We start from the raw sequence: 22,911 nt of genomic DNA on the forward strand, positions 1-22,911 counted from the left end.
TTCCTGCAATGGTGTATTCATGTACGATAATACCAAGTTCCACTCTCAAGTGTGGTATAAAAAGCTCCTTGTTCTGGGGAACTTTATTTCAGCTCAGGTCAGGATCTCACAGATGCCCGCATTGGGCTCTGCCCTGGTGGTGCAGAGTCTGCTTGGGATTCTCTCCCTCTCTCTCTGCCTTAACCCCACTCTCTCTCTCAAAACAAATAAATGAACATTTTAAGAAAGTTAACTTGACTCCTCTTGTGTTTTGGCCCCTCTTTAGTGCTCCTTTTACCTTTTCTGTAGAATTTATTACACTGTACTATAGGTATGTTTTTGTTTTCCCAAACAGTTCCTTAAAAGCAAGAATTGTATCTTTTTCTCCCTCCAGAAGTACTTAGTATACAGTATATGCTTAATATGTTTGAAAAAAATAAGTTGTCTCACCTTTAACATTTTTTTTTTTTTTTTTTTGGTCTCTGGAATATCCCACATTGAAAACAAAATGAAAAAAGGGGGTGCGCTTGGGTGGCTCAGCCAGCTGAGCATCCGACTTCAGCTCAAGTCATGATCTCACAGCTTGTTACTTTGAGCCCTGTGTGGGGCTCTGTGCTGACAGCTCAGAGCCTGAAGCTTGCTTCAGATTCTGTGCCTCCCTCTCTCTCTGCTGTTCCCTTGCTTGTTCTCTCTCTCTCTCCCTCAAAAATAATAAACATTAAAAAAAATTTTTAATGAAAAAAAAAAGACTCAAATTGTGAAAGGGTTTCAATTTTTTTTTTAATTTTTAAAAAAATGTTTATTTTTGAGAGAGAGACACAACAAACAGGGGAGGTGTGGCAGAGACAGGGAGACACAGAGTCCAAAGCAGGCTCCAGGCTGTGAGCTGTCAGCACAGAACCCGACACGGGGCTTGAACCTATGAACCACAAGATTATGACCTGAATCAAAGATGGATGCTTAACTGACTGAGCCACCCAGGGACCCCCCCCCCCAATTTTTTTTAAATAATTATTTTTGAGAGAGAGTATGAACGGGGAGGGGCAGAGAGAGAAGGAGACAGATCCAAAGCAGGCTCCAGAGCCCAATGCAGGGCTCTAACCAACCCACGAACTGTGAGATCATGGCCTGAGCCGAAGTCGGATGTCCTCAAAGGGTTTCAAAACTTTACAAAGTTATGAAAACAAAATAACCCATAATCTCAATACCCAGAAATAAGTGTGACTAAAATTGTATACTAAAAGTATGTCCTGTTGGACTTTCTATGCTTATGTACAATTGATTAAAAAAGCAAAAAAGGACCCCACATTTTTAGACCCCTTGAAAAACTGATATTGTGAAAGCTAACAAGAAACTATGCTACTTAGGAACTGTGGTAGCCAGCTCCGCGGTGGGGAAATTTTTATGTGGCAAGGGAGAACTAGTACAAGAAACATTCAGGATATTTTCCCTAACAGGTTGAAATGGCCTTAGGATGAATGCCTTTTGCTGTTCTGTGTAGATTCTTTGACTTCTATAGCTGGCACTATGTCTTAGGGCTCCTTTCAAACAGTCAGTAAGCTTCCACTATTCTTTGAAATAGACTCAAGTGCAGATAGAAATACAATAGAAAATGAACAAACACTTCCGTATTTACCTGTTCTGATCACAGACTTTCATAGACTCTATTTTCAGTTGTCCATCATCATCCATTTCCAAGGATACAGACTACAGAAAATATTATCGTTAAAAAACAATCTTTGTGTCGGGATAAGCACTGGGTGTTGTATGGAAACCAATTTGACAATAAACTTCATATTTAAAAAAAGAACAATCTTTGTTCTCTTTTAAAAAGCCAAATTTTAGTAATTAGCAAATGGCCTTTAAAATTTGCGGCATAAAGTTTCCTCCTGTGTCCCCAATTTCTAACACAAACATCATTGGGGCTATTTCTTTGCATAGCAATATATTTTTCTTTAAGCAAAGAAAAAACACTATTAGTTGTACCGCTAAAGCGCTAATGATAGATGGTTGTTTCCTTGGTTACAAAACTAATTTCTTCCCCTGGATGGAGAGAAAGGACACAAACCTTAAATTTTTAGATTCTTGGTTAATAATACTATTTTTTATACTATAGTCCCTTTGAAATGAGTTGGAAAAATTAGAAACATAATTAAGGAATTATTTTTAGGTATGATGATGGCATTGTGGTTAGGTGAGAAAGAAAAGAATCTTTATCTCTAAAGATATATGCTGCAATATCATAGGAATTATGGTAAAAATCTGCTTCAAAATAATGGGGAGAGGACAGTAGGTGGGCATATAGCTGAATAAATATTAAAGCCTAATAAAAGGTACATTAGGGTACCTTATACTCTTCTTTCTAATTCTGTATAATTTCCATGATAAACTGTTTAATGATATCAACAAGCTTAAGATTAAAAAAAAAAAAAAGGGCAGGGGCGCCTGGGTGACTCAGTCGGTTGAGCGACCAACTTCAGCTCAGGGCATGATCTCGTGGTTTGTGAGTTTGAGTCCCATGTCGTCGGGCTCTGTGCTGACAGCTCAGAGCCTGGAGCCTGCTTCAGATTCTATGTCTCTCTCTCTCTCTCTCTCTCTCTCTCTCTCTCTCTCTCTCTCCCCCCCCCCCCCACTGATGCTCTGTCTCTCAAAAATAAATAAACATTAAAACATTTTTAAAAATTAAAAATAAAGGTGGCAGGAGATGGGGGGGGATTAGTCTTAATCAGTTAATTGTTCTGCTAGCTGAAACAGATCCTAAAAATAACAATACATATCCTTCTAAACCATACGTATCCTTTTACTTAGGATAAAGCTGTAAAGAATATTTTTCTCTAACAAGAAGCAGCTGGATGATGCACAAAACCATAACATTTTTGAGCCTCAGATTGCTGAGGCTGCAAAGGATTCAGGCAACCAGAATTCCAAAGGGGATAATCCACTACAAGGAGAGACAGGAAGAGGTTCGGTAGAATTGTGGGTGCTATACAAACAGATAAGACAAATCCAGCTAAGATTTTAACATTTTTAAAGGCCAAGCGTGGGCCGCTGTATCACTTTGGAATGGGACTGGCTATTTAATTTGTGAGTCTTAGTGCAAAATGAAAATGTGGGAAACCTCGCTGGAAAATGAAGAATTCCAGATGGTGACAGTGAGCATTAAATCAAGCGTGAGGACCTTCTAGGTGTGGGCTGTATGTGGCCGCACAAGGCATCCGCCTCAAAGCCAGTCCTGGCCGGTGGTCTGAGACAGAAAGGGAGTTTCCACTCACCTGAAAGCACTTCACTATCAGCCTTCATTCGCCAGGTGTTTGTGGAGGGGAGCAATACAGGTGCAGGAGACCAGGAAAGGCCAACCTGGTTGCAAATGAGGAGGTGATTGCTGGCTGTGGAGGAATAAGTTTAAAGCTCCACTAGCTTTCTAGGATCCTTCTCCTCTACAAAGCCTCTTTGTAAAGGACCATAGGCGGAACCATAGGCGGTTCACCAAGTACGAAGACCTCAGGACGCTGGCATAGATCTACTGTTGGCTGGAGAAGCAGTAAAAGCAAGATCCATCTGCCTCTCCGAAGACATAGGTAAAGATTTATTGCTCCCGGGGGAAGAGTAGAAGCAAAAATTCTCATTCCTGGGGGAGGGCTGGATACAGATACGAAACAGATGCTGGCTATTGCTGGGGGCGGCGCAGCAAACAGCCACCCTAGACCAACCACAGATACAAGGCGGAGTTTGGTTGCCACAGGTAGGAAGAGCAGGAACCCTGAGAAAACCTCACCTGGGAAGTCAAAGCACAAAGGGCCTGCCTGAGATGGAGGCGGAGTTAGGACAATAGGGCATCTCTCCTGCTCCTGCCATGAACTTGGCACCCGGTCCCAGGCACCAGCAGGCTGCAACCACAACACACAGACCGAGCACGGAGGAAAACCGTCTCTCCGATACAGGTACGCAGGGACAATGGAGAAAATATCTTTCAAAATAGAACATGAAACAAATACTTTATTTTATTTTTTAAATTTTATTTAAAAATTTTTAATGTTTTATTTATTTTTGTGAGAGAGAGCGTGAGTGGGGTAGGGGCAGAGAGTGGGAGGGGACAGAGGCTCCAAAACGGGCTCCACGCTGACAGCAGCAAGCCCAATGTGGGGCTTGAACTCACGAACCCCAAGATCATGATGTGAACCGAAGTCGTTTGCTTAACCAACTGAGCCACCCAGGTGCCCTGAAACAAATACTTAAAAAAAATTTTTTTTTTTTACATTTATTTATTTTTGAGAGACAGAGCATGAGCGGGGGAGGGGCAGAGAGAGAAGGAGACACAGAATCCGAAGCAGGCTTCAGGCTCCAAGCAAGCATTCAGCACAGAGCCCGACTCCGGGCTCAAACCCATGAACTGTGAGATCATGACCTGAGACGAAGTCGGATGCTCAACCAACTGAGCCACCCAGGCGCCCCCAAATACTTTTTAAGATATACAAAAGCTGAAGGAATGCATTACCAGCAGACTTGCCTTACAAGAAATATTCAAGTAAGCCAGATGGAAATATGAATTTACATAAAGGAATTAAGTGCAGTGGAAATGGTATAGATTGACCTGAATACATACATAAAAGGTTTTCCTTATTATATAAATCACTTTACATGATAGTCTACTGTTTAAACAAAGTGATAATGTTCTATGGGATTTTTAATACTTGTAAAAGAAAGATGTAAGACAACGGTAGCAGAAAGTGTGAGGGGATCAATGGAAGTATACTAGTGAAAGGTTCTGTACGTGAAGTGGTGGGATATCACTTGAAGGTAGACTATAAATTTATTTTTTTTAAGTTATTTACTTTGAGAGTGAGGGAGGGGCAGAGAGAGAAGGAGAGAGAGAGAATCCCAAACAAGTTCCATCATGCCGTCAGCACAGAGCCCAATGCAACTCGGGGCTCAAACACATGAACCGTGAGCTCATGAAATGATCTGAGCTGAAATGAACTGAAATCAAGAGTCGGACCCTTAACCAACTGAGCCACCCAGGTGCCCCCAGATTTTATTTTTAATCTCTACATGCAACGTGGGGCTCATACTCAAAACCCCAAGATCAAGAGTTGCATGCTCTACTGATTGAGCCAGCCGGGCACCCCTGGTAAGATGAGTATTTAGACTCCATTTATTTTTTAGTCAGTTTTGATAAGGTCAAGATACTCCAGTAATTTGCTCATTGTTTGTTTTCAATTTATTGGCAAATAGTATTCATAGTACCCTTTTAATTTTTTTATTCCCTTTTGTATCTTCTATTTTGCAAAACTCAGGCTTTTATTTGTGTCTTCCTTTCCTTCGTATTTTATTAGTCTTCAAGTATCAGCTTTGGTTTTGTTAATCTTTTCTTTGGAATATTTTATTTCTTTTAATATTTGCTGTAATCTTTTAACTTTTATGGAGTAGTAAACACTTAGTTCATTAATATTAAACTCTTCCTTTATTATAATACAAGCACTTAGTTATAAATTTCCCTTTAAAGACTGGTTTGGTTACATTGCACAAGTTTGTTGTGTTTTTTTTTTAATGTTTATTTTTGAGAGAGAGAGAGAGAGAGAGAGAGAGAGACAGTGTGTGAGCGGGGGAGGGGCAGAGAGAGGAGACACAGAATCTGAAGCAGGCTCCAGGCTCTGAGCCATCAGCACAGAACCCAGTGCGGGCTCAAACTCATGAACTGCAAGATCATGACCTGAGCCAAAGTCGACTCTTAACTGACTGAGCCACCCAGGTGCCCCTGTTGTTTTTTTAAATGTATACTTATTTATTTTGAGAGAGAGAGAGAATGAGAATGAACAAGCAGAGGTGGGGAGGAGCAGAGAGAGAAAAAGGGAGAGAACCCATGCAGGCTCCAAGTTGTCAGCACAGAGTCCAACGTGGGGCTCCATACCATGAACTGTGAGACCATGACCTGAAATCAAGAGTCCAACACTCAACTGACAGAGCCACCCAGCTGCCCCTACATTGCACAGGTTTTATTTTGTTCTGTAAACAGCTTCACTAAGGTATAGTTTATATATAACATTTTCCCATTTCCAGGGTGCAAATAAAAGACTTTTGGGAGTGCCTGGCTGGCTCAGTCAGTAGAGCATACAACTCTGGATTTTAGGGGTGCAGGTTCGAGCTACAGGTTGGGTGTGGAAATTACTTAATATATTAAAAAAAAAAAAAAGATGGGGCACCTGGGTGGCTCATTGGTTGAGTGTCCGACTTCGGCTCAGGTCATGATCTCACAGTTCATGAGTTTGAGCCCCGTGTAGGGCTCTGTGCTGACAGCTCCAAGCCGGGAGCTTGCTTCAGATTCTGTGTCTTCCTCTCTCTCTGCCCCTTCCCCACTCATACTCTGTCTCTCTCTGTCTCTCAAAAATGAATAAACGTTAAAAAAAATTTTTTAAAATTAAAAAAAAAAAAAAAGATGGGGTGCCTGGGCTGCTCAGTCGGTTGAGCATCCGACTTTGGCTCAGGTTATGATCTCGCGGTCCATGAGTTCGAGCCCCGTGTCGGGCTCTGTGCTGAGAGCTCAGAGCCTGGAGCCTGTTTCAAATTCTGTGTCTCCTTCTCTCTCTGACCCTCCCCCATTCATGCTCTGTCTCTCTCTGTCTCAAAAATAAATAAACGTTAAAAAGAAAAAGAGATTTTTGGTAAATTTATCAAATGAAACAGCTATGACAATAAATCAGTCTTAGAACATTTTCATTGTTCCAGTAAGATCCCTCATGCCTATTTACAGTTACTTCCCATTTCTACTGGCCAGCCCAAGGCAAACACTAATCTACTTCTGTCCCTATAAATGTACCTTTTTCTGCAATTTTCATATAAGTGGAATATATGTAGTTTCTCATGTTTCATTCTTTCACTAGCACATTGTGAAATTCATGTTGTAATACATTTCAGTTCATTCCTTTTTATTTATTTATTTTATGCATTTATTTAATTATTTAAACAAAAATTTTTTTTAATGTTTTTATTTTATTTTTGAGACAGAGACAGAGCTTGAACAGGGGAGGGCCAGAGAGAGAGGGAGACACAGAATCTGAAGCAGGCTCCAGGCTCTGAGCTGTTAGCACAGAGCCCCAAGCGGGGCTCGAACTTACAAACCTCGATATCATGGCCTGAGCTGAAGTCGGATGCTTAACTGACTGAGCCACCCAGGAGCCCCTCATTTATTTATTTTTCAATGTTTATTTATTTTTCAGAGACAGAGTATGAGAGGGGGAGGAGGGGCAGAGAGAGAGAGAGGGGGACAGAATCCCAAGCAAGCTCCAGGCTCCGAGCTGTCAGCACAGAATCTGAAGCGGGGCTCGAACCCAGGAACCACAAGATCATGACCTGAGCCGAAGTCGAAGGCTTAACTGACTGAGCCACCCAGGTGCCCCCCTTTTTTTCCTTTTTATTAATAGTACTTTACTGTTGTATGAATATAACATTTCTGTCTATCCATTCAGCAGTTGATGGACATTTAGATTGTTTCCAGTTTTTGGCTATTATAGTTGATGTTGCTATAAATATTTGCATACTTATCTTTGTGTCAACATGTATTGTAGTTTCTCTTGGGTAGATATGTACGAGTGAAATTGCTAAGTCACAAGGTAATTTTATGCTTAAGAAACTGCCAAGTTTCCCAAAGGGGCTATACCGTCTTACATTTTTTGATAGCAGTGTAAGAGGGCTCCAATTTCTCTATGTCCTCACCAACATCAGTTATTGATGTGTTATATTAGTTCCAGGTGTACGAATAGTGATTCAACAGTTCCGTATACTACTCGGTGCTCATCAAGATAAGTGTAGTCTTAATCCCCTTCACCTATTTCACCCACCGCCTCCCCTCTAGCAACCACTAGTTTGTTCACTGTATTTAAGAGTCTGTTTTTTTGTTTCTTTTTTCATTCATTTATTTCTTAAATTTCACATATGAGTGAAATCATATGGTATTTCCTTTCTCTGACCCACTTATTTCACTTAGCATTATACCCTCTGATCCATCAATATTGTTTCAAATGGCAAGATTTCATTATTTTTTATGGCCAAGTAATATTCCATTGTATTATACACCACATCTTCATCTATTCATCTAAGGGCATCCATGGGCACTTGGGTTGCTACCATACCCTGGCTATTTTAAATAATGCTGCAATAAACATAGGGGTGCACATATCTTCTTAAATTCGTGTTTTTTAAATTTTTTTTTAACGTTTATTTATTTTTGAGACAGAGAGAGACAGAGCATGAACGGGGGAGGGTCAGAGAGAGGGAGACACAGAATCTGAAACAGGCTCCAGGCTCTGAGCCATCAGCCCAGAGCCCGATGCGGGGCTCGAACTCACGGACTGCGAGATTGTGACCTGAGCTGAAGTCGGATACTTAACCGACTGAGCCACCCAGGCGCCCCTTAAATTCTTTTTTTTATTTTCTTTGGGTAAATACCCAATAGTGGAATTACTGGATCATATGATAATTCTGTTCTTAATTTTTTGAGGAACTGCCATACTGTTTTCCATAATGGCTAGTAGTACCGGCTTACATTTCCATCAGTTCCTTTTTCTTCACATCCTTGTGAACACTTGTTATTTGTGTTTTTTATTAGTCATTCTGACAGGACTTAGGTGATATCTCATTGCAGTTTTGATTTGCATTTCTCTGATGGTAAGTGGTGATGAACACCTTTTAATACTATTGGCCATCCGTACATCTTCCATGAAAAAATGTCTATTCATATCTTCTGCTCATTTTTAATTCGATTATTTGTTTTTTTGGTATTGAGTTGTATAAGTTTTTTATATATTCTGGATATTAACCCCTTTTCAGATATATCATTTGCAAGTATCTTCTGCCATTCAGTAGGTTGTCTTTTTGTCTTGTTGATGGTTTTCTTCACTGTACAAAAGACTTTTATTGTGGTGTAGTCTCCATAGTTTATTTTTGGTTTTGTTTCCATTGCCAAAGGGGACCTATCCAGAAAAGTGTTCCTATGGCTGATATCAAAGTGACTGCTGCCTATGTTTTCTTCTAGGGATTTTATGGTTTCGGGTATCACATTTAGGTCTTTAATCCATTTGGAATTTTCTTTGCATGTATGGTATACGAAAAGGGTCCAGTTTCTTTTGCATGTACTGTCCAGTTTTCCCAGTACCATTTAGTGAAGAGTTTGCCTTTTTTCTGTTGTATATTCTTGCCTCTCCCATTGTAAGTTAATTGACCGTAAAACTGTGGATTTATTTCTGGGTTCTCTATCCTGTTCTGCCGATCTATATGTCTATTTTTGTGCCAGTACCATACTGTTTACTATATGATAAACTTACTGATTACTATAGCTTTTAAATCTGGGATTATGATACTTCCAGTTTTGTGCTGCTTTTTCAAGACTGATTTGCCTATGTGGGGTTTTTTGTGGTTCCATACAAATTTTAGGGTTATTTGTTCAAGTTCTATGAGAAATGCTGTTGGTAGTTTGATAGGGATTGCATTATATTTGTAGATTGTTTTGAGCAGTGTGGGACATTTTAACAGTATTGGTTCTCCCAGTCCATGAGCATAGATATTTTTCCATTTGTTTGTGTCATCTTCAATTTCTTCATCAGTTTTTAACAGGTTTTGGAATACATCCTTTGTTAAGTTTATTCTTAAGTATTTTACTCTTTTTTTAAATTTTAAATGGGAGTTTAAATTTTTAAATTTTAAATGGGAGTGTCTTCTTAATTTCTCTTTCTGCTACGTCATTATTAGTGTATAGAAATGCAGTGGATTTCCGTATTTAACACTGTATCCTGTGACCTTACTGAATTCATTTATCAGTTCTAGTTTTTTGATGGAGTCTTTAGGGTTTTCTCTATATAGTATCCTATCATCTGCATATAGTGAAAGTTTTACTTCTTCTTTACTAATTTGGATGCCTTTTATTTTTTGTCTGATTGCTGCAGCTAGGACTTCCAGTACAATGTTGAATAAAAGTGGTGAGAGCGGACATTCTTGTCTTTTTCCTGATCTTAGAGGAAAATCTGTTTTTTGCCAATGGGTATGTTAGCTGTGAGATTTTCACATATGGCCTTTATTATTTTGAGGCTTATTTCCTTTAAATCTATTCTGTTGAAAGTTTTTATCATAAATGGATGTGGATGCTGTACTTTATTGAGTGGTTTTTCTGCATCTATTGAAATGATCATATGGTTTTTATTCTTTTTCTTGTTGATAGAATGTATCACATTGATTAATTTGTAAACATTGAACCACCCTTGCATCCCCGGAATAAATCCCACTTGATTGTGGTAAATGACTTTTTAATGTATTGTTGGATTCAGTTTGCTAACATTCTGTTGAGGAGTTTTACATCTGTGTTCATCAGAGATATTGGCCTCTAGTTTTCTTTTTTTTGTGAGGTCTTTATCTGGTTTTGGTATTTGGATAATGCTGGCTTCAGAATTTGGAAGCTTTCCTTCCACTTGTATTTTTTGGAATAGTTTGAGACAGTAGGTACTGACTCTTCTTTATTTTTATTCATTCATTCATTCATTCATTCATTCATTATTTTTAAATGTTTTTTTTAATTTTTTTTATTTTTGAGAGAGAAGGGGAGACAGAATGAGCAGGGGAGGGCTCTGAGCTGCCCATACAGAGCCCAACATGGGGATGGAACCTGAGCCGAGGTCAAACGCCCAACAGACTGAGCCACCCAGGTGCCCTGGTATTAACTCTTCTTTAAATGTTTGGTAGAATTCACCTGTGAAGTCATCTGGTCCTGGACTTTTGCTGGGAGATTTTTGATTACTGAGTCAATTTCTTTGCTAGCAATCAGTCTGTTCAAATTTTCCATTTCTTCCTGATTCAATTTTGGAAGATTTTATGTTTCTAGGAATTTATCCATGTTCTCTAGATTATCCAATTTGTTGGCATATTATTTTTAGTAACACTACTCTTACAATCCTTTATATTTCTGTGGTGTCGATTGTTACTTTTCCTGTTTCAATTCTGATTTTATTTATTTGATTTCTCTCTTTTTTTAAATGAGTCTTACTAAAGGTTCATCAATTTTGTTGACCTTTTCAAAGAACTAGCTCCCAGTTTAATTGTGTTTTTAGTCTCTATTTCATTTATTTCTGCTCTAATCTTTATTTTTTCTTTCCTTTTACTGTCTTGGGCTTTGTTCTTTTTCTCGTTGCTTTAGGTGTAAGGTTAGGTTGTTTCTTGCCTTTTTTTTTTTTTTTAATGTTTATTTTTGAGATAGAACATGAGCAGAGGAGGGGCAGAGAGAGAGAGCGAGCAAGACATAAAATCTGAAGCAGGCTCCAGGATCTGAGCTGTCAGCACAGAGCCTGACGCAGGCTCGAACCCACTAACTGCAAGATCATGACCTGAGCTGAAGTTGGACGCTTAACCCACTGAGCCACCCAGGCACCCCAGATGTTTCTTGCTTTTTGAGGAGATAGGCCCATAGTGCTATCAGGTTCCCTCTTAGAATTGCTTTTGCAATTGCTCTGATAGCAAGTGCTATCAGGTTCCCTCTTAGAATTGCTTTTGCTTGGGTGGCTCAGTTGTGGCTCAGGTCATGATCTCACGGTTTCTGAGATCAAGTTCCACGTCAGGCTCTGTGCTGACAGTAGAGCCTGCTTGGGGTTCTCTCTCTCCCTCTCTCTCTCTGCCCCTCTGCAGCTAGTGTTTTCTCTCTGTCTCAAAAATAAATAAAAACATTAAAAAAAATTGCTTTTGCTGCATTGTAAAGATTTGGACCACTGTGTTTTCATTTTCATTTGTCTCCAAGTATTTTTAAATTTCTTCTCTGATTTCTTGGTAGACCCATTTGGTAGCAACTATTTAGCCCTCATGTATTTGTGTTCTTTCCAGATTTGTTTTTAATGTTTATTTATTTTGAGAGAGAAAGAATGCATGGGTGTGTGAGCTGGTAAGGGGCAAAGAGAGAGGAGAGAGAGAATCCCAATCATGTTCTACTCTTAGCACAGAGCCCAAAGCTGGGCTTGATCCGGGAACTGCAAGATCATGACCTGAGCCAAAACCAAAAGTCAAACACTTAACTGCTTAATCGACTGAGCCATCCAGGTGCCCCTCCAAGACTTTTTCTTGTGATTGATTTCCAGTTTCATACCATTGTGGTCAGAAAAGATGCATGATAGGACTTTAATTTTTTTAATTCGTTGAGAATTTTGAATTTGTTTTGTGGCCTAATGTGATCTATTCTGGAGAATGTTCCATGTGCATTTGAAAAGAATGTATATTCTGTTTTGGATGGAATGCTCTGACTATATCTGTTAGATCCATCTAGTTCAATGCATCATTTAAAGTCACTGTTTCCTTGTTAATTTTCTTCTGGATGATCTATCCATTGATGTTAGGTGGTGTTAAAGTCTGCTACTATTGGGGCGCCTGGGTGACTCAGTCGGTTGAGTGTCCAATTTCGGCTCAGGTCATGATCTCACAGTTCGTGAGTTTGAGCCCCGCATCGGGCTCTGTGCTGACAGCTCAGAGCCTGGAGCCTGTTTCAGATTCTGTGTCTCCCTCTCTCTCTCTCTGCCCCTACCCCGCTCATGCTCTGTCTTAAAAATAAAACATTAAAAAAAAATTCTTTTTAATCTGCTACTATTATCGTATTACTATCGATTTCTTCCTTTGTGTCTCTTAACAGATGCTTTATGTATTTGGGTGCTACCATGTCGGGTACATAAATATTTACAGTTGTTATATCTTCTTACTGCTCCCTTAATTGTTACTAGGTTTTTGTTTGTTTGTTTTAAGGATTGTAAGCAATCTCTATCCCCATCATGGGCTCAAACTCATAACCCTGAGATCAAGAGTTGCATGCTCCACCAGCAGAGCCAGCCAGGTGCCCCTCCCTTTATTATTATATGGTGTCCTTCTTTGTCTCTTGTCACAGTATTTGTTTTAAAGTCTGTTTTATCCAATATAAATATTGCCATCCCTGCTTTCTTTTTTATTACACCTGCATATTTTTCCATCATTTCACTTTCAATCTGCAGGTGTCTTTAAGTCTGAAATGAGTCTCTTGTAGGCAGCATAGAGGTGGGTTTTTTTTATCCATTCAGTCACCCTATGTCTTTTTACATTTACATTCAAAATAACTATTGATAGATATATGCTTATTGATATTTTGTTTCTCATTTTAAGGTCTTCTTTTGTAATTCTTTTCTGTTCCTTTCTTCTCTTGCTCTCTTCCCTTGTGAATTGATGGTTTTCACTAATGATATTCTTGGATTCCTCTTTATTTTTTGCATATCTATTACAGATTTTTTATTTGTGATTACTAATAGGTTTATATATAACATCCCATGCAGGGGTACCTGGGTGGCTCAGTAGGTTAAGCAGCCGACTTCTACTCAGGTCATGATCTCGTAGTCTGTGAGTTCGAGCCCCACGTCGGACTCTGTGCTGGCAGCTCAGAGCCTGGAGCCTGCTTCAGATTCTGTGTCTCCCTCTCTCTCTGCTCCTCCCCCACTCGTGCTCTGTCTCGCTCTGTCTCTCAAAAATAAATAAATGTTAACATCCGATGTATATAGCAGTCTATGTGAACTTGATGGTCACTTAGATTTGAATCCATTTTTTTAAATTAATTATTTTTAAATTTACATCCAAGTTAGTTAGCATATGGTGCAACAATGATTTCAGGAGTAGATTTCTTAATGCCCCTTATCCATTTAGCCCATCCCCCCTCCCACAACCCCTCCAGCAACTCTCTGTTTATTCTCTATATTTAAGAGTCTCTTATGTTTTGTCCCCCTCCCTGTTTTTATATTCTTTTTGCTTCCCTTCCCTTATGTTCATGTTTTTGTATCTTAAATTCCTCATATGAGAGAAGTCATATATTTGTCTTTCTCTGACTGATTTTGTTTAGCATAATACCCTCCAGTTCCATCCACGTAGTTGCAAATGGCAAGATTTCATTCTTTTTGATTGCCAAGTAATACTCCAGTACGTGTGTGTGTGTGTGTGTGTGTGTGTGTGTGTGTGTGTGTGTGTTTGTACATCTTCTTTATCCATTCATCCGTAGATATACATTTGGGCTCTTTCCATACTTTGGCTTTTGTCGATGGTGCTGCTATAAACATTGGGGTGCATGTGTCCCTTTGAAACAGCACACCTGTATCCCTTGGATAAATGCCGAGTAGTGCAATTGCTGGGTCGTAGGGTAGTTCTATTTTTAATTTTTTGAGAACCTCCATACTGTTTTCCAGAATGGCTGCACCAGTTTGCATTCCCACCAGCAGTGAAAAGATACCCTCTTTCTCTGCATCCTCACCAACATCTGTCCTTGCCTGAGTTGTTAATTTTAGCCATTCTGACAGGTGTGAGGTGGTATCTCATTATGGTTTTGATTTGTATTTCCCTGATGATGAGGGATGTTGAGCATTTTTTCATGTGTCCGTTAGCCATCTGGATGTCTTCTTTGGAGAAGTGTCTATTCCTGTCTTTTGCCCACTTCTTCAATGGATTATTTGTTTTTTGGGTGTGGAGTTTGATAACTTCTTTAAAGATTTTGGATTCTACCCCTTTATCTGATACGTCATTTGCAAATATCTTCTCCCATTCTGTCGGTTGACTTTTAGTTTTGCTGATTGTTTCCTTCGCTGTGCAGAAGATTTTTATTTTGATGAGGTCCCAATAGTTCATTTTTGCTTTTGTTTCCCTTGCCTCTGGAGATGTGTTAAGAAGTTGCTGCAACTGAGGTCAGAGGTTTTTGCCTGCTTTCTCCTCGAGGGTTTTGATGGCTTCCTGTCTCACATTGAGGTCTTTCATCCATTTTGAGTTGACTTTTGTGTATGGTGTAAGAGAGTGGCCCAGGTTTATTCTTCTGCATGTCGCTGTCCAGTTTTCCCAGCACCATTTTGCTGAAGAGACTGTCTTTATTCCATTGGATATTCTTTCCTGTTTTATCAAAGATTAGTTGGCCATTTTTTGTGGGTCCATTTCTGGGTTCTCTATTCTGTTCCATTCATCCACGTGTCTGTTTTTGTGCCAGTACCATACTGTCTTGATGATTACAGCTTTGTAATACAGCTTAAAGTCCGGGAGTGTGATGCCTCCAGCTTTGGTTTTCTTTTTCAAGATTACTTGGGCTATATGGGGTCTTTTCTGGTTCCATACAAATTTTAGGATTGTTTGTTATAGCTCTGTGAAGGAATGCTGGTGTTATTTTGATAGGGATTGCTGAATCCATTTTAAGTGGACTTAATTTTTATCCTCCCTCAAAGTTTTATGTATATGTCATAATTTTTACCCTTTTATTTTTTTTTAAGTTTCTAAAAATTTTATTTGAGAAAGAGAGCATGGAACGGGCAGAGAGAGGGAGATAAAGAGAATCTCAAGCAGGCTCTACGTCATCAGTGTGGATCCCAATGCAGTATCAAACCCACACACTACAAGATCATGACCTGAGCCAAAGTCTGATACCCAACCAACTGAGCCACCCAAGCACCCCCACCCTTTTGTTTTTGAATCCCTTGACTTATTTTTCAAAATGTTTACTAGAGAGAGAGAGAGAGAGAGAGAGAGAACATCCAAGCTGGGGAGGGGCACAGAGGGAGAGAAAGACTCCCAAGCAGGCTCCAGGCAGTCAGTACAGAGCCCAACGCGGTACTTGATCCCGCAAACTGCAATATCATGATCCGAGCTGAAACCAAGTATAAGATGATCAACCTACTGAGTCACCCAGGTGCCCTTAAAAATGTGTTTCCATAACGAACTTTTCTAAATTCTATTTTATAGAGTTAAAAATTTCCTTTATTTCATCTTTGACCCTAATTTTTAAAATTTCAAGTAAAAAGAATAGATACATCCAAAAATTATATTTTTGCTTTTTTTTAAAAAATAGTTTCATTTTTATTTAATTTTTTAAAAGAGAGCAGTGGGGAGGGGGGGAGGGGGCAGAGGAAGAGAGAATCTTAAGCAGGCTCCACACTCAGCATGGAGCCCAAAGGACAGCTCAATCCCATGACCCTGAGATTATGACCTGACCTGAGCCAAATTCAAGAGGTGGACACTGAACCAACTGAGCCACTCAGGCACCCCAAGTTTCTATTTAAATTCTATTTAGTTAACATATAGCATAATGCTAGTTTCAGTAGAATTTAGTGATTCATCACTTACACAACAACCAGTGCTCATCACAAGTGTTCTCCTTAATACTCCTCACCAGTTTAACTTGCCCACTTCCCCTCTAGCAGCCTTGTTTGTTCTCTATAGTTAAGAGTCTGTTTTATGGTTTGCCTTTCTTTCTCCCCCACCTGCTTATGTTCATCTGTTTGATTTCTTAGATTCTACATATGAATGGAATCAATACGATAGCTTTCTCTGACTTATTTTGCTTAGCATAATACACTCTAGCTCCATCCAGATCATTGTACATGGCAAGATTTCATTCTTTTTTATGGTTAATATTCCATTTTTTGTGTGTGTGTGTGTGTGTGTGTGTGCGCGCGTGCACATGTGTGTATACACATACATACTACCTCTTCATTCATGAGTTGATGGACACTTGGGCTCCTTCCATAATTTGGCTGTTGTTGAAAATGCTTCTATAAACATTGGGGTGTATCTGTTCAAATCAGTATTTTTGTATCCTTTGGGTAAATACCTAGTAGTGCAATTACTGGATTATAGGGTAGTTCTATTTTTAACTAATCTCCATGCTTTTTTCCAGAGTGCCTGTACCAGTTGGCATTCCTACCAATAGTATAAGGGAGGGTTCCCCTTTCTCCACATCCTCACCAACATTTGTTGTTTACTGTGTTGTTGATCTTACCCATTCTGACAGGTGTGAGATGACCTCATTGTAGTTTTGATTTGTATTTCCCTGATTATGAGTGATGTTGAGCATCTTTTCGTGTGTCTATTTAGCCATCTGCATGTCTTTGGAAAAATGGTTATTGATGTCTTCTGCCCATTTCTTAACTGGATTATTTGTATTTTAGGTGTTAGTTGTATAAGGTCTTTATACATTTTGGATACTAACCCTTTATGGGAAATGTCATTTGCAAATATTTTTTCCAATTCTGAAGGTTGCCTTTTGGTTTTGTTGTTTACTTTGTTGCTCAGAAGCCTTTTATCTTGATGAAGTCCCAGTAATTCATTTTTGCTTTTGTTTCCCTTGCCTTTGGAGACATTATCTAGTAAGAAGTGGCTATGGTCAATGTCAAAGAGGTTGTTGTCTGTGTTCTCCTCTAGGATTTTGATGGTTTCCTGTGTCACATTTAGTTCTTTCATCCATTTTGAATTTATTTCTGCGTATGGTGTAAGAAAGTATTCCGATTTCATTCTTCTGCATGTTGCTGTCCAGTTTCCCAACACTATTCGTTGAAGAGACTTTCCATTGGATATTCTTTCCCGCTTTGTCTAAGATTAGTTGGCCAAATAGTTGTGGGTCCATTTCTGGGTCTCCTATTCTGTACCATTGATCTGTGTCTGTTTTTGTGCCAGTACCATATTGACTTGATCAGCACAGTTTTGCAATAGAACTTGAAGTCCAGAATCGTGATATCAGCTTTGCTTTTCTTTTTCAAGATTGCTTTGACTATCTGGGGTCTTTTGTGGTTCCATACAAATACTAGGATTGTTCTAGTTCTGTGAAAAATGTTGGTGGTATTTTGATAAGGATTGCATTAAATGTGTAGATTGCTTTGGGTGGTATAAACATTTTATTATTTTTCTTCCAATCCATGAATATGGAATGTTTTTCCATTTCTTCGTGCCATCTTTCTTTCATAAGTGTTCTATAGGTTTTAGAGTACAGATCTTTGACCTCTTTTGGTGAGGTTTACTCCTAGGTATCTTACGGTTTTTGGTGCAATTGTAAATGGAATCGATTCCTTGATTTTTCTTTTTGCTGCTTAATTATTGGTGTATAGAAATGCAACAGATTTTTGTACGTTGATTTTGTATCCTGCAATGTTACTGAATTCATGCATCAGTTCTAGCAAATTTTTGGTGGAGTCTTTCAGGTTTTCTACATAAGTATCATGTCTTAATTTTGCTATTTTCTAAATTACATTGTAGTCAGAATTTGGTGTTGTATCAATTTTTTGAAAAATTTTAAGACTTGCTTTAGAGCCTATTTTTTTTTTTCAATGTATGAAATTTATTGTCAAATTGGTTTCCATACAACACCCAGTGCTCATCCCAAAAGGTGCCCTCCTCTGGGGCGCCTGGGTGGCACAGTCGGTTAAGCGTCCGACTTCGGCCAGGTCACGATCTCGCGGTCCGTGAGTTCGAGCCCCGCGTCAGGCTCTGGGCTGATGGCTCGGAGCCTGGAGCCTGTTTCCGATTCTGTGTCTCCCTCTCTCTCTGCCCCTCCCCCGTTCATGCTCTGTCTCTCTCTGTCCCAAAAATAAAATAAGAAAAAAAAAAAAAAAAAAAAAAAAAAACCAAAAGGTGCCCTCCTCAATACCCATCACCCACCCTCCCCTCCCTCCCACCCCCCATCAACCCTCAGTTCTCAGTTTTTAAGAGTCTCTTATGCTTTGGCTCTCTTCTCTAACCTCTTTTTTTTTTTTTTTCCCCTCCCCTCCCCCACGGGTTTCTGTTAAGTTTCTCAGGATCCACATAAGAGTGAAAACATATGGTATCTGTCTTTCTCTGTATGGCTTATTTCACTTAGCATCACACTCTCCAGTTCCATCCACGTTGCTACAAAGGGCCATATTTCATTCTTTCTCATTGCCACATAGTACTCCATTGTGTATATAAACCACAATTTCTTTATCCATTCATCAGTTGATGGACATTTAGGCTCTTTCCGTAATTTGGCTATTGTTGAGAGTGCTGCTATAAACATTGGGGTACAAGTGCCCCTATGCATCAGTACTCCTGTATCCCTTGGGTAAATTCCTAGCAGTGCTATTGCTGGGTCATAGGGTAGGTCTATTTTTAATTTTTTGAGGAACCTCCACACTGTTTTCCAGAGCGGCTGCACCAATTTGCATTCCCACCGACAGTGCAAGAGGGTTCCCGTTTCACCACATCCTCTCCAGCATCTATAGTCTCCTGATTTGTTCATTTTGGCCACTCTGACTGGCATGAGGTGATATCTGAGTGTGGTTTTGATTTGTATTTCCCTGATGAGGAGCGACGTTGAGCATCTTTTCATGTGCCTGTTGGCCATCTGGATGTCTTCTTTAGAGAAGTGTCTACTCATGTTTTCTGCCCATTTCTTCACTGGGTTGTTTTTCGGGTGTGGAGTTTGGTGAGTTCTTTATAGATTTTGGATACTAGCCCTTTGTCCGATATGCCATTTGCAAATATTAGAGCCTAATTATTGCCAATTTTTATGAATTTTCCATATTAACTTGACAAAAAGGTGTATTGTTAGGGTGCAGAGACCTAGATGTTTATTAATATTATTAAGATGTGTTATTCAATACTCTACATCTTTGACTTGAGTTGAAATCTGTTTTAATGAAAGTGTGTCAATTTGATTTCTAAGGATTTTTGCTTTTATACTTTGAGGCTATTTTGGTATATACATACAGGTTTAGAATTGTGGCTTAACATTATTTGATATGTTCTTAAATTTTGTCTATTTTAATATTGATATAGCTATTCCAGATTTCCTTTGTTTAGGATCTTCCTGATCTATTTCATCTTTTTTTCCCCAACATTGTCTGACTTTGCTTTTGGTATGTGCCTTGTAATCAGGATATAGTTGGGTTTCAAAAAATCAAGTTTGACCCTTTTTATTTTAACTAGAGAACTCAAAAAATTTAGTTTTCTGGGTCTTCCATTCTCCCACACTCATTCTCAACACTGACTCCATATTTCCCCCCTCTACTTGGAGTTTATATTCTACATTAATAATAGTGCTATCACTATACTCCTACTAAACTCTTTTGGAGATCATTTTCATTTAGAGAAATGGATAAAGATAACATATATATTTTAATGTTTATTCTTGAGAAACAGAGAGCGAGAGAAAGCAACCATGAGAGGGGGAGGGACAGAGAGATGGAGAGAGAGAGAATCCCAAGAAGCTCTGTGCTGTCAGTGCAGAGCCCAATGCAGGGCTCGAACTCCTGAACTATGAGATCATGACCTGAGCCAAAATCAAGAGTCAAGACGCTTGACAGATTTGAGCCATCTAGGTGCCCCTATATATATATATTTTTTTTTTTTTAATTATTACTTTTTAAAATGTTTATTCTTGACAGAGAGAGTGTGAGCTGGGCAGGGGCAGAGAGGGAGACAGACACAGAATCTGAAGCAGACTCCAGGCTCCTCTGAGGTGTCAGCACAGAGCCTGATGTGGGGCTTAAACCCATGAACCATGAGATCACGACCTGAGCCAAAGCTAGACGCTTAACAGACTGAACCACCCAGGTGCCTCTGTATTTTGGTTTTTAAAAGATTCTTCTTAGCTATAGAATATTCTACAGTTAAAAATTTTTTTTAAACATTTATTCAATTTTGAGAGAGACTGGGGGAGGGGCAGAGAGAGAGGGAGACTCAGAACCCAAAGCAGGCTCCAGGCTCTGAGCTGTCAGCACAGAGGCTGACGTGGGGCTCATACCCATGGAACGCGAGATCATGACCTGAGCTGAAGTCGGACACTTAAGTCAACTGAGCCACCCAGGTGCCCCTGGAATATTCTACAGTTTTAGCATACAATCCATACTTCAATACATTAACCCAAACTACCTACTGAAATCATGTTTAGAAAGAAAAAATGGCTTTTCTATGGTCTAAAAGATACAGCCTACTAGTTCAATTTTTCTTCTGAAAATAAGCCTTATACAAAGAACATTATACTTAAATTACCTCAACACAACTGTTTATCACAGGTCAAGAGGTTTTATTAGGTGTCAAAAAAGCAGAACTTTCATTTAAAGTGTACCACAGTAAACCAATTTGTTTCTGTTTAAAATGGAAAGTTTATTTGCTCAGTACACCAAATAGGATGCAAGCACTGTCATGACAAATATACAGAAATATGCAGATCAACATAAAACAGTAATTTAGTTTAAATGAAGGGAAACCTTTTTAAATGTTATGACAACATACTCCCAAGAATCTTTTCTTCAGTTAATTTAACTATACATTTCAATAAAATAAAGGGTAATGGATTAAGTGGAAGTTAGCTTGCGAATTTTTCTTAAAAATAAAACCCAACTCTATCAATCCATGCCAGTTAAACACTAGAACTAAAATTTCCAAGTAAGTGCAAAAGGAGATGAAGGAGTTAGTTACCTTTTTTGCTTCAACAGTCCAGAGGAAAATGGTTACTACAAATACAGCAGGCAAACTGTTAAGACTGACCGATCTAGAACATAGTGTTGTACTAAGTTTCAGTCTCAAATTGTGCTAAATGCTCATTAGTATGGCACATTTTGGTCCATGATATGGTTTTAATGCCAAGACAGATCCCAATTTGTTACAGAAACACATAGATTACTGTTGCTTTTTTTTTTGTTTTGTTTTTAAATATATATATTTTAAAAAGCCAGGTATACTTCCACATACAAAGGCAGGTTTTTCCCAGGAGGAATTTACAGGAAGTAGTCTGGGGTGCGCCGGGTAACATGAGGCTCTCCACGACGAGGTGCTGGGTCAAACTGAAGGCTATATGTGGCAAAAAAGAAAGCAAATAAAGGACTTGAAATTGCAAGCAAGTTAATAAAGAAGACACTGTGGTAGAGCAGTGCTGTTTCCCATTTTTACTATGTTGTTTACAACTATTCCGATTTTCTAATTGAGTCAATTTTGGCAGTTTGTCTTTCTAGGAATTTGTCACCATACAGTTACTCACTGTATTCTAATTCTTTTTATTTCAGTAGGGTCTTGCAGTGATTTTTGGTAATGTGAATCTTTACTCATTTTTGGTTGGCCTGTCAAGGCTTTTTAAATTTTGTTGGAAAGAACTTCTGGTTTTGACTTTTTTCTATTTGTCTACTATTTCATTTTACTTCCTTCCAAATGCTTGCAGTGGATTTAGTCTGCTCTTCTTTTTCTAGGGTCTGTAAAGTATAGTTAGGTTACTGACTTGAGATCTTTCTAAAAATCTGATTTTTAATATAGGCATTTACAGTTATTTATTTCCCTGCAAATACTGCTTTCATCAAATCCCATGAGTTTTGGCACATTTGGGTAGAATGTTCCATACATGTTAAAGTCTCCAACTACTGTTGAACTTACCTCTTTCAATTCTGTTCGTTTTGCTCCATAATTAAGTGCATTTGTTTATAACTGGTATATGTTCCTAATGGTTTGACTCTCATCATTGTGAAATGTCTTCGTGTAACAATTTTTATTTTGAAATCTATTTTTGTCTGATACTAGTATAACGAGGTCAGCAGTCATGTGGTTGCTGTTAGCAATGGTATATCTTTTTTTACCTATTTTCAACCTATTTGTTTTTAATCTAAATTATGTTTCCCGTAGACATCATAAAAGCTGGATCTTTAAAAAAACAATCTTGATAATTTTTGTCTTTTGAGTGCATTACTCAAACCACTCATTCACATTTAATACTGATATGACTGGATTTATACCTGCCACTTTTTGTCTTGTTTCTTGGTTCCTACTTTAACTGCTTTTTTATTAAAAGCATATTTTGGGGTGCTTGGGTGGCTCAGTTAGTTAAGCATTGGACCCTTGATTTCAGCTTGGGTCATGATCTCAAGGTTCCTGAGAACAAGGCCCATGTCAGGCTCTGGGCTGACAGCGCAGAGGCTCCTTGGGGTTCTCCCTCTCTGTGCCCCTCCCCTGCGCTATCTAAATAAATGAACATTAAAAAAAATAATAAAAGCATTATTTTCTAGTGTGCCATTTAAATTCCTTTAATAACTTTAGCTATTTTTCCTAAATTATTTTGTTATTGGTTGCTCTAGATCTTAACCATACATCACTTAACTTATGGAATTCTACTTAAGATTCATAAATTCTAGTGATTTAAGAGACATTTCTACT

At 38.8% G+C, this 22,911-nt stretch overlaps 1 protein-coding gene across 1 annotated transcript in view; it reads right to left on the minus strand.

Annotated features, from left to right (window-relative positions):
* Positions 1–20,852: 20,852 nt before the first annotated feature.
* Positions 20,853–22,911, minus strand: part of PPP2CB (protein phosphatase 2 catalytic subunit beta) — a 34,002-nt gene continuing 31,943 nt past the window's right edge. Inside the window, exon 7 of the mRNA XM_019466839.2 lies at positions 20,853–21,564. Coding sequence (XP_019322384.1) covers positions 21,492–21,564 — 73 coding nt within the window. The 3' untranslated portion in view covers positions 20,853–21,491. The remainder of the gene's footprint in view (positions 21,565–22,911) is intronic.

Source organism: Panthera pardus, unplaced genomic scaffold (assembly GCF_024362965.1).
Source record: "Panthera pardus isolate Hobbes unplaced genomic scaffold, ASM2436296v1 HiC_scaffold_13, whole genome shotgun sequence".
In the NCBI taxonomy this organism is placed as follows: domain Eukaryota; kingdom Metazoa; phylum Chordata; class Mammalia; order Carnivora; family Felidae; genus Panthera; species Panthera pardus.